This window comes from Megascapheus bottae, chromosome 22, assembly GCF_031878675.1.
Source record: "Megascapheus bottae isolate mThoBot1 chromosome 22, mThoBot2.hap1, whole genome shotgun sequence".
Lineage (NCBI taxonomy): Eukaryota > Metazoa > Chordata > Mammalia > Rodentia > Geomyidae > Megascapheus > Megascapheus bottae.
This window is the reverse complement of record NC_143530.1, coordinates 24,454,980-24,467,572: the sequence shown is the minus strand read 5'-3', so window position 1 is coordinate 24,467,572 and position 12,593 is coordinate 24,454,980. Positions and strand designations below refer to the sequence as shown.

Below are 12,593 nucleotides of genomic sequence, written 5' to 3'. Positions count from 1 at the left end.
TCAAACCCAGGGCTTCATGCATGCCAGGCAAGCACTCTACTAAAACTCCTGTCACATTTTGTTTGATATTTCTAGAAATATTTGAGAATAATTAAATAATTCTGTTTATTTCTATTTAATTCCTGCCTACCATTACTTTTTGACTTATATTCAATTAACTTTCCTAATCAGAACTGTGCTAAGTAATTGATACTTATTTGGAACCAAATCTGGGGTTTCATTTTTTTTAATCTTAAGAATGGTATGTTAGTAACTTTTCTAGTGAATACCTTTATCTTTATATTTTAATCTAAGCAGTTCATCTCATATATTGTTCATTTTCTGACCTCGGTGATTTAAATTATGGAGCTTTGTACTGAAAGTTGCTTCATAAACATAGAAGGTGACAAAAATAGTTAGCTGGCACTTTAGTTTTATTTCAGGCTTTCCTAAGAATTGCACAGTTCTCTACTTAGCTTGAAATATGTAATATACAAACCTGTACTTGAAGATCAGTAGTGTTTCAGGCTGCAAGCTGAATATTCACTTGGAGTTTGCTGAGGAGTAGGTTTGTCTTTGGAAGGTATCACAGGTTGGGTTTGGCAGCTTTTAGTGACCTTGGACTGTCGAGGTATCATCTCTGAAGCACTGACAACATGAGTCATTGGTGCCCTATCCTTAAGAGTTTAAAAATGCATCCAGTCTGGGAGGAAATCGTCATGCTCAGGTACATATTTGAATGCACTTGCAACCCTAGTTAGACTTTGTTAATGACACTAGGGCTATGTCAAGACTCTTTAAAAGGTAGTTTCTTTCTACAGCTGCTACAGAAGTTTATACAGAAGGAACCTTTCAATCAATTGTTCAACCTTAGCTAAGAAGCATCTTTGAACCAGATCTGGCCTAAGGAGCATGAACAATTGCACATACTTCACAGGAGAGTCAGTCAGGCAAAATTAAGTTTCAGTGAATTCAGCGGGATGTTCTTCTTCTGAAAAATTGACATATTCCACCTTCCTTTTTGGCTATAGCCTTCCTTATTTACAGTCTCCTTTGTCTTGTATCCTCTCACCAATGTCTTTAATCATTCTCTTTATCATTCTATCTGTAAAGAAACTTTCATGAGTTATCTTCTAGCAGTATTTTTGCTTAATATAATACAGAATAATCTCTTGCTAGGTGGATAATGGCATCATTAGTATTGCTAATGCTCGGTTTTTCTTTCTTCTCTAAAAGGTAGCTTAGTGTCATCTGGAACAGAATTTTCTTTTTTTATGTATTTTTATTGTAATTAATAGAAGGGTTATATTATATTTGCCAGATAGAAGATGCATTACTTAACAATCATTGCTACCCCTTCTCATGTTTTTATCCCCATTTTCCTTCCCCATCTTGTTTTCTCCCTTCCCTATCCTATTTCAAATAAATAAACATATATACAATATATCAGATAACAAGGTAAGATACTGTAACAATTTTCTTGATTAAGATTTAGGATCTACTAGTAACAGGATTATTTGAGGAAATTACTTAACTTCCCCTGGCCCCTATTTGCTCAAATACAAAAAAAGAGTACTTATTTGTTAGAGTTGTGAGACTTTAATGAGCGAGGGCACAAAGCACCTGGAACATAGCTCATTCCTAGTCAATGATAGTCATTCATATTGGGATACTTTGCTTCTCTGACTATATAACAATCATGGCTCTGTCTTTAAGGAAAGACATTTTTTCATGTCTTCCTTCTTTTCCTTTCTCTTTCTTTTCTTTTCTATTCACTTTCTTTTTTTCTTTCTTTTTTTGCCTGACCTGAGCCTTGAACTTGGGGATCTGGAGCTCTCCCCAAGCCTTATTGTTCAAGGCTAGAGCTCTACATTTGAGCCACAGCCCTACATGTCGCTATTTAGTGATTAGTTAGAGATAAAAATCTCACAGACTTTTTCTGCCCAGGCTAGCTTTGAATTGCAATCCTCAGATTCCAGCCTCTTGGGTAGCTAGGATTATAGGTGTGAGCCACCAGCACTTGGCTTGAAAGAGTCTTTTTTTAATGATTTAAGTTTTCAGAGTAATAAGTTGTACTCAGATTTTAAAATAGCCTCATGCATATTTATTTAAGAAGTAATTAAATAGGGATAGTATTAACAAAATTTTTAAATTGTTACTTAAATTTCAGTAATATTTAATCAGCCATGAAAAATATAAAATTTTGAAGAGTAACTTTTGAAAAGGATAAAATTATGACTCATACAAACAGAAATAGATATTATAACTTTTATTTAACTCATTGATTAATATGAATGCTAAAACTAGTTGAAAGGAAAGTGAGGAGGGAGATGGAATAGGCAGTGAGAAATGCTGATAGGTACAGAGCAGCTGCTTCTAGGGGGCAGTAAACATTTATATCCTCACTACTTGGGGTAGAGCCCCATAGTGTTAGAGAACCCTGGGAGTGCTCTCTAGACTTGAAAAGGACTTCCAGGAATCTTTCTGTCGTCCATCCATGAGTCTTTTATAATTTTTTCTATCGAGAGAGAGTGGATATTCCTGCAAGTAAGAAAATAAAATGTGAAAATAGAAACAGAGAGGATGGAAACCGAGAGGAGAAAATGTATTTATCTAGAACAATTATTTTCTACATTCTCTCTTGGTGTTTTAGAAAGCTACATATTCTTTGTGTTTGAGAAAGCTACGTATTCTTTGTGTTTTAGAAAGCTACATATTCTTTGAATTTGAGCAAGCTACATATTCTTTTACCTCAGATAGACAAATTATTTCTATTTTCTTTTATTTTCTTTTTTGTAGTAGGACTAGAGATTGAACTCTTAGCTTTGCTTATTTTAAACATATGTTCTACACTGACTTATACCTGCAGCCAAGATAGAACAATCTTGTTCTAAAGAGAAAAGGAAAGGCAGACTAAAATATCATTGAAGGTTTTATTTTCCTGACCTACTTAACATTTTAAAATAAAAGTTTTTGTCTTTGTTGAGAACAGTGTTGCATTCAGACTAAAATCCATATTGTCTTTTATTCTTTTTTATTAATGTAATTTCTTCTATCTTCCTTCCTTTGCTCTACCTTCCTTTCTTTTTTCCTTTTCCTTTTCCTTTTTTCTTTTTCTTTCTTTTTTTTTCTTTTTACCAGTTATGGGGCTTGAACTCAGGACCTGGCCACTGTCCTTGAGTTTATTCAAGTCTAGCACTCTACCACTTGAGCCACAGCACTACTTCTGGTCATTTCTTTAGTAATTAAAAGGCTGGAAAGTCTGAATAAAAACAACTAAGGAATAATAAGGTTTTAATAATATTTTCTGGTGGAAAAGTATTAATGAAGAATATTCTAGGAATTCTAAAAGCTTATTTTAAAAGTATCACTGTGGTCCTGTGAATTATGAAATAAACATGGGGATCAAGCCTTTGGAAGGTCATTCAGCTCTAGGTAGCTCCTGACATGTCCAGTACAAAGTGGAATAGTGAGGAACCTGTAGTGTTTTAGCTGCTTCATGAATATGAAAAGACAAGTGGGAGTAATACAATATCATTTCCTTGCTGCTTTTTGGTATTAGTCAGGGTTTAATAAATATTTTATTGGTAGACTCAGCATGTAGGCTGTCAGCTTTCAGTCCACAAGTTTTAACAACAGGCATTTATTGTCCACCTTTGACAGTAAAAATCCTTTGTATTCTAAATTTTTAACAGTTACTTTGTAAACAGGGTGCCCTGATATAAAAATAGTACTAATTACTCAAAAAGATAACTTCACTTTTAAGTTGAGAGTAGAATTTGCTTGTAAAAAATCTATATTCTGATTTATTATTCTTACTGCAAATGTGTATGTTCTCACATAGCTTCAATTAAGAGACTTTAAACAATTAATAGGAACTTTAAACTGACAAAAAAGTTACAGATTCATAATCAATGAGAGTCTTAACCAGATTTTATTTCTTGAAAGAAATATGTATTTGCATATTAACTAGTACTCTCTTAGAGGCTGTACATTTTGGAGTGTGGACTGGAAACTGGAGCGTTGCCTCTGTTTCTGTGACCTCCCCAACTATTCTTGTAAGTTGGTACTTGAGAATGACTGTCTAGAATACTTCCCTAGTAATTGTACCACTTCTACATAGGTTTTATTGGCATTGTATACCTGATTTTCTTCTAATCATTTTGTCAGAACAAAACTGACTAGTTTTTCCCCACTACATATTTCTTAGTAGGAATTTAAGAGAAGAACCTTGAACTTAGTTTCAGAATTTTGTGAAAGGAGGGCTGTGACTGTGATACAATGCCTAAGTCTGGAAAATGTAGCACATTTTAAAAAAAATTATAAAGGAAGAAAAGGTTGAGGAGATAGGTGGGGTTTGGAAAGATTTGGGAGAATGATAAAAGGGTTATTGTTAATTAAGACGCATTGTATTCATAAACTGACATGTCGAATTGAGACCACTTTGTATAATTAATGACAGAAAAATTTTAATAAAAAAAAGAAAAGTAAAAGGAAACAACCTAAACAGTATTTAATACAACAAAGTATAAATAGTATAGCTAAAAATTTGAAGCTAAGAGAAATGAGTATATGGTAGACACACACACACACCACCACTACCACTACCCTTTTACTATTTTTGTCCCAGATTTTTCACCATATAGCCATATCAGTACGTTAACAAAGCACCCCAACTGCAACCAGGCTTCATTGCATTTAGGAACTAAATGTCCTACCTAGATTTGTCATTTTGCTATCTACATGGTTAGTACTGCACTATGCTCTCTCATACTGATGAATGCTGATGTGTTAAGAACATTCTAGTCAGCTTGAAGTGTGTCTTAATCCCATGCCTGGGGGCTAACGGTTTGTAGTGTTTAAAATCTGAGTTTACACTGCCATCTAATGGAAAACATTTGTTTAGCGATTAGCAAGAGCTGGCAGTGTCTAAAGCAGTATGTTTTGATTCTTTAATGTAAGTATTTTCTGAGCTTTCTTAGGAGATTGCTTTCAATCTCTTACTCCATGCTAGTAGATTAAGAGTGAAGGTTTAATTTGAACTACTTAGGCAATATTTTGCTCTTATTCTTTTGGAGTAAGAGGTCACTTGGAAGGTTAATCTGTAATGTCTAGTAGTTATGAGCACATATTTAAGATTTATCTTTCTGTATTTCATTAGTAATGTTGATGTAGTACGAGGAAGACCACTGGCCTTTTTCACTCGCCATTCTACCATTCTCCTGCATTTTTATCTTTATAGGCTTGTAGTTGCATTTTTATTTCATATATAAGTCTCTGTTTCTGTAATTGTCAAAAGAAGTACCAGGGTCAAATGCTAAAGAGTGATATGTCCTAAAAGGGATGCTTATTCATCATCTGTAATGTGGAATATTTAGCTGGCTTGTGGTGGTAATCTATAATAAATAAACTATGCATTAAGAAAAAATGAAATGCAAAGAGCATTTTGGAAAATTTATTTTATGTCAGACAGTTCTACCTACATCTACATTAATCCTCAAAACTTTTGTAAGGGGAAGATACTATGATCTCATTATCCTTATGAATAAATATAATCTTGGAGAAATGAATTACATTCTACAAGGCTATGTAAGCACATGTACCAGACTTGGGCTAAGTAGGGGTTGAGTACAGAATGTGTGCCGAGCCCTTGTCTCTGCTGCTCCCTAGTAAATACCTGTATGCCTGGTGCAGGTTGCCATCTCTTCCCCATAGAGATTCTAGGCATTGTCAATCATTTTCTGCTTTTTTATTTTCTAAATAATCTGTTTCACATTTTTTGGGGTAAATTCATGAACTAATAGCAAAGTTCATGCTTAGAGGTAGAATATTATAAGTCAAAATGCCTTTCCCTGTAGGTTATAGAAAATGAAAATTAATTTGGCTTGAACCAAAAGGACATTTTTCTTTTCATCATCTACAAACTCTAAAGGTGACAATTCCAGGACTGGCTGACTTAGAATGACTTAGTCATTCTACTGCGATTTGAAGAACCAAGTTTTGCTGTGTTCTGCTACCCTTAGTATAAAACTGGTGTCCTTCCTAATGGCAAAATGGTATTAGCAATTCCAAGTGTTGACATTAGACATAAATAATTATGTCATAAATCTAACAAAAAGATGCTATTTGTTCTGATTGCTGAAAAGTATGATGATCTTATCTGAGAAAGGTTCCAGTTGCTCTTTCCTTAGACATAATTGCTTAAAACTAGGTCAAGGAGAAAGTAACACTTAACTGGCATGATGGTAGGTATTAACTCCTTTACCTCCACTTGATGGCTCCAGTGTTATGTATGTTCTTGTAGCAGAGCAGGCCCATAGTGCCAGAGTGATTGGTGTTATCACTGGATCTTCTAACAGTAAGGCTATGTCTCTATACAAGGTTAGTCCTAGACTTGACTGTGTGACTTGGTTAAGATGTGTGACATTTCTGGATCATCTTGAAAATTGTTTCTGCCTTAATCTTGCAAAGCCTGATTTCTAGTTTAGGTCTTAGCATTTTTCTTCCAATTTGAATAGTTACGGTTAAGATTGGAAAATAACTTAAGTTTAATATTCAGGTAATTTTTAAATAGAGAATACAGGGGGGCATTTGTATGACGTTTTCAAAGGAAAAGCCTTTTTGGGCTTTGAAGGAGTAGAGATGGAAATATGTAGCCAGGTGAGAGTGTTTTCCTGCAGTCCCTGTGACAATGTGACTTGTAGCTGTAGGACCTAGAACCCATGTGGAGAGTAGAGGTGGCCTTTTCAGCACAAATCCAACTCATAAAATATAATCTATTGATTTTGTCTGGGGAGAAGGAAGAGAAAGCATGGTGTTGGGTTGGGCTGCCTAGTTTCTGGGTTGAGGCTGTATTTGTAGTTACAGATGAGAACACATAGAAACATCATTGGACCTGTCCACATTTTCTAATGGCATAGGAATAATTCTTTAACTTATTAAGTTGTAAAGATATGTAAAGATATATTTTATGAGTTGGATTGTCTGGTAGATGAGAGTCAGGGACACATTTCAGGTAAAACAGCACATTGGAGAAATAAAATAAAAGCAAATATGATATGTGCTGTAGAATATAGTATCTTCCAGAATGTTGAACATTTCTTCAGGTTTGAGGAGGCCAGGAGACAGAAATGAGTCTCCAGAGAAAAGAAGGTTCAGCTCAGGAGACCCTTGACTAAAGCTTAGAACTGATACTGAAAATAGTGTAGGGGGTAGAGCAATCTGTGGATGAGACCAGCAGCAAAAGGCTACAGGATTATAGCCTGCAATGGCTTGGGGTGGCATGGGGGCATGGGGTGGCTGTCAGAAATATCTGGTATCTCAGCATGGAGTTTGACTTATAATAAGTACTTAATTAGTCTTTAGGTGAATTTGCAAATGAATTGACCCCATGAATCGACTTAAGAATGTTGGCAAGTTAGAAAAGCTGCAGATAGTATACAGCTTGTTGTTATTACACGCTTTTTTTTTTCCATATATTTTTATTGTAATTAATTGAAGGGTTACATTATATTTGCCAGATAGAAGGTGCATTACTTCACATACATTGATAACCTTTCTCATGTCTTGGTCTCCATTTCCCTCCCCCCCACCCCCACCCCTCATCTTGTTTTCCTCCCCTCCCTGTTCAATTTCAAATATATCCAATATATCAGATAACAAAGTGAGATACTGTAACAAGATGAGATAACCAAGGGACAGCAAAAGAGATGAGAGATAACATAGTACATTAAGGACAACAATCACTTGTTATATGGCTTTTGTTTCTATATCTTAGAGATCCTTTCATTTAGCCTCATACTATATGGCCTTATGTATCTAGGTTTTGCTCTATTGCAAATCTCTGCTAGGAGAGCCCAAGGTTTCTACTGATTATGACAAATGAGGGAAACCATTGAGCCTATGTTCCTTTGAGTCTGGCTTAAATCACTTAATATGATTTTTTCTAAGTCTTTCCAAAATCAGGGTGATGTATAAAGGGGTTACAGTTACATTTGTAAGGTAGTTAATACATTACTTGTTAAACATTGTTATCCCTTCCCATGTTTTTCTCCCACTTTCCCTCCCACTAGCCCTCCCTAGTTGTAAAGTTTATTTCCAACATACTGTCTTGTGAATATCCCTGTTACACTATTTCAGTCTTTATCACCTCATCTTGTTTTACCCCTTCCCTTTCTTGATTCAAATAAACAAATAAATGTATTTACAATACATAGGTACCAAAGTTGTTCTAGATCTACTGTATAGTTAAAGGTAGGTTTTTTTGCATTTGATATTTTTTCTCTATATTTTTTATTGTAGTTAATAGAAGGGTTACATTATATTCACCAGATAGAAGGTGCATTACTTCACATACATTAATACCCTTTCTCATGTCTTGGTCCCCATTTCCCTCCCTCTACCCCTGCCCCTCATCTTGTTTTCCTCCCTTCCCTATCAGTCTTCAAATAACCAAATATGCATATATATAATACATCAAATAACCAGGTGAAATACTGTAACAGCAAAAGAGATGAGAGATGACATAGTACATTAAGGACAATAATCATTTGTTATATGGCTTTTGTTTCTGTATATTTTTAAGCATTAGGTTTTTTTTTCTTTGTCAGTCCTGGGCTTGAGCTCAGGGCCTGAGCACTGTCCTTGGACTTTCTCAAGGCTAGAGCTCTACCACTTGAGCCTCAACACCACTTCTGGCTTTTTTTCTATGTATATGATACTAAGGAATCAAACCCGGGTCTTCGTCCATGCTAGGCAAGCACTTTACCACTAGGACAAACTCCCGGCCCCAGCAATAAGATTTTTTAAAACAACTTTCGTGAACATCATTAACGAAAAGCATTTTGATAAAGTGATTTAAAGTTTTAAAATTTCATTATATCCAAATTTTGATTCTTATGCTTTGAAGAGAATATGTTTTGAAAGATTTCATAAAATCAAACAATGTTTGAAATCCTTATTGAAATCTTACATTCTTTTACTGATGTAATTTCTGTTCTTCAACTAATTTTCTGTCTTACATTCAGAAAGTTTACATGGTAGGAAATAAGCCAAAATGTAAAAAATATATTTCAGACATGTATACAAACATGTTATTGAGAATTTACTATATATATTTGTAATGGTTTATACTCATTTAATGTAGATACTCAGTGACATCTGTCATATTTTGATTATAATAACACAGATAATGCATTTTAAATATATTCCTTTCTAGAAGTAAATTTCCCCAGAAGGACTTAGAAATGCTGTTCCATGGAATGAGTGCTGATTTTACCAGTGAGAACTTTTCAGCTACGTGGTATCTCATAGAGAATCATTCAAACACCAGGTTAGTGGGTGTTGGGCCATGGACTATGATGGCTTTCACTGGGATGGTAATAATGGGATTAGCTAGTACTTGTGGGTTTAAGTATGGGCCAACATACTGTAATACACTTTTATGTTATGAATTCTTTGTCTTAGGAAAGTCTGCTATCTTAGTGTATCTGTTTCCTTATTTGCTACCATTTTATGTATTTATATATTTGATTCAACTCATTAAAATTTGGTTTATAGCTAGAACCCTAAAGTAGTATGTGTGAATGTAATGTATCTCTATACTTAAATAACATATAAAAATATGTTATATAACAATACAGAACACATTGTCTTTCCTGACCATAGAGCAAAGGAAGGAGAATTAGTTTATCATTATGTAAAGACTTGGCTTAAATTATGAAAAAGTAGACATTTTCTGCTAATGATATTTTACCTACTTTATGCAAAGACAGATAACTTTCTTACAAGATTGAGTTTTTGTAGTAATATTTAGTAAAAGCATTGGGATAAATTGTTTATTGCTTAAAAATTAAGACATTTATAAGTCAACTTATAAATGTGAACTTGTAGCTTTATATAAATTTTTATTCACTTAGGGAAAAATCATTACTAGAAATCATAAGGGAAAGTTGTTAATACATAGAGTAAATTTGATCTGGTATGTTTGTAAAGTATATGTCTTTCATTGTAGAAGATGGTTCTAATTTTATAGTATGGGCATGCTTTTTCTATTAAAATTCAGAATTTATTTTTATTTTCTGCATGGAGCTATCATGGCACTCAGAAATACATTTATAGTTTTATAGCCAGCTTTTTATAGCTCAAGTGGAAATAAAGCTTCTAAAATACAAAGGCCTACCTTTTCTTTCACTCTGCTTGCAATCAATATATAAAATACTTTGGGTTTTTTGGTACTTAAATTGTTTGTTGACCCACAGGTTTTATGTGATTTAATTATTAAGGATAGAAGACTAAACTGATGACACCACCTTAATATTATGCTCCATGTTCTAATTTATGTGTCTGTGTGTGAGCGTGCACTCTTGTGCACATGCACAGGATGATATCTTGAATTCAGGGTCTCATCTTCTTGCTCACTGCTAGCTTTCTCTTGAGCCACATTTCTAGTTTGGTGTTTTTGCTAGTGAAATGGGGATGGAGGCTCAAGGACTTTTTTGTCCGGGCTCTCTTCAAACCTTGATCCTCTAGGTCTTAGTCTCCTGAGTAACTAGAATTATAGGCATGAGCCACCAGTACCTATCCCTAAATTCTTGAGAGTGTGGGGAAGTCCTGTCTTTGGAATATTGCCTAACACTGGACAAACTGTGTGTTCCTATTAGACTGAAGATATTCAAACACTTTATTTCACATATTTGTATATTATCCATATTTATAAGAATATCTACTTGTTGTGCGTCTACTATATTTGGAATTGTCATTTGAGACCTATGGAGTTCTTATTACAGCTATCATATCTTAAGCATTACAGTCCATAAAAGGCTTATATCTAAGTCAGGAGCTGGTGGCTCAAGCCTTTAATCCTAGCTACTCAGGAGTTAAAATCTGAGGACTGAGGTTCAAAGCCAGCCTAGGCATGAAAATTTGTGAGACTCCTATCTGCAATTAACTACCAGAGAACCAGAAGTGGCGCTGTGGCTCAAAGTTGTAGAGTACTAGCCTTGAGCTGAAGAGCTTAGGGACAGAGCCCATGCCCAAATTTCAAGCCCCGCAACCAAAAAAAAAAAGATTATAACTATATTGGAATTTGAAAATTTTTGCTTTCTTATGATTATGATTATAACATATTAACCCATAGGCTTCTTAGCATAGATATTTTTTTCACTGTTTTTAGTATTGTACCCTGAGTTGTCTTACATTTTGAAAAATTTTTTGCTTGTTAGGAATCTGAAACATTTGTGTTTTTATTTCATTGCAGTTTTGATCAGCTCAAAATGGCGGTCACCAACCTCAAAAAGCAGGCCAGCAAGAAGAGTGAGGGCAGTCTGGCCTATGTGAAGGGTGGCCTCAGTACATTCTTTGAGGCACAAGATGCCCTCTCAGGTAAGATGATCCCTAGAGCCATGTGCTAATAACTCCCACCATGGAAACTCAACACCGTGCTTGCAGCATGTTTACGGGGTGTGACATTCAGTCTGTATTTATAAAAGTAGAGATCTAAAATGTACCATAAATATTTGTTGCAGACTAGGCTGGAATCTCTTTGAAGGCCTAGTACTTTAAATATTTGTCTCTGAGGCTTTGTTGACCCATCTTACATATGTGAAATCAGAAACTTTTTTTAATCTCCCTATGATGCCCAATCTTTGAGGCTGATAAGAAATTAAATCCCAATTCTTAAAGTCCTTGACTGCTATTACTTCTTACATATGTGTTTAATTCTACAAATGTGACCTATTGTCTGCCCAGAAGTTGAAATACCTGGTACTTAAAATTGTTTAGATAATTTGTTTTACTTTTATGAAAAATTTCAGAAATGGTAAATATGCAAAATTTCAAACTTGGTGAAAATTGCATATTGTAATTCGATTTCACAGTTATGAATTATATTTTATTTGTGTTTTGTATGATGTTTCTTCCCTATATGCCTTAGTATGAATTCCCAAAAGAAGAATGTTTACATATATAACCACATACTATTAAAGTAGATAGTGTAGATAGCAATAATTCTTGAATATCACCTCATTCTCATTCATATGCAGATGAATTCATTGATCTCTAAACTTTGTTTTTATAGTTAATTTGTTCAGATCTTTCAAACAAAGTTCAGGTATTTGATTTGATCTTAAATCTCATAGTAGACTTGGGGCTCAGAGTTTGGCCTAGTGGTAGAGGGCTTGCCTAGCATGCATGACGACCTGGGTTTGATTCCTCAGTACCACATACATAGAAAAAGCTGGAAGTGGTGCTGTGGTTCAAGTGGTATAGTTCTAGCCTTGAGGAATCCCGAGAGCAGTGCTCAGGCCCTGAGTTCAAGCCCCAGGATAGACAAAAAAAACAAACAAATAAACCAAAAAAAAAAACCCTCATAGCAGCCTTTTCATCTTCCTTATTCTTTTACCTTTTCAATGTCATTAATGATACAGCGTCAGCTTTCCTATAGGGTATCCCACTTGAATTGCAATGATAGTTCTTTTTGGTGTTATTTTTGTTCTGTTGTATTGCTTGCATATTAACTAAGAGAAAATTTCAACACTTTCATTACAGGTGTTCTGTTTCTATTTTCTTTCTGTTTCATCACACTGTTAGTATGTGTTTCTCATATACATATGGAC

The 12,593-nt window shown here is 34.6% G+C and overlaps 1 protein-coding gene across 3 annotated transcripts in view; it reads left to right on the top strand.

The window, feature by feature from the left end:
* Exoc2 (exocyst complex component 2) overlaps nucleotides 1–12,593 on the top strand; it is a 223,616-nt gene that overhangs the window by 5,669 nt on the left and 205,354 nt on the right. For all 3 annotated transcript variants that reach the window (XM_090356361.1, XM_090356362.1, XM_090356363.1), the window contains exons 4-5: nucleotides 9,197–9,310; nucleotides 11,237–11,361. In XM_090356361.1, the coding sequence (XP_090212487.1) occupies nucleotides 9,197–9,310; nucleotides 11,237–11,361 (239 nt within the window). The remainder of the gene's footprint in view (nucleotides 1–9,196; nucleotides 9,311–11,236; nucleotides 11,362–12,593) is intronic.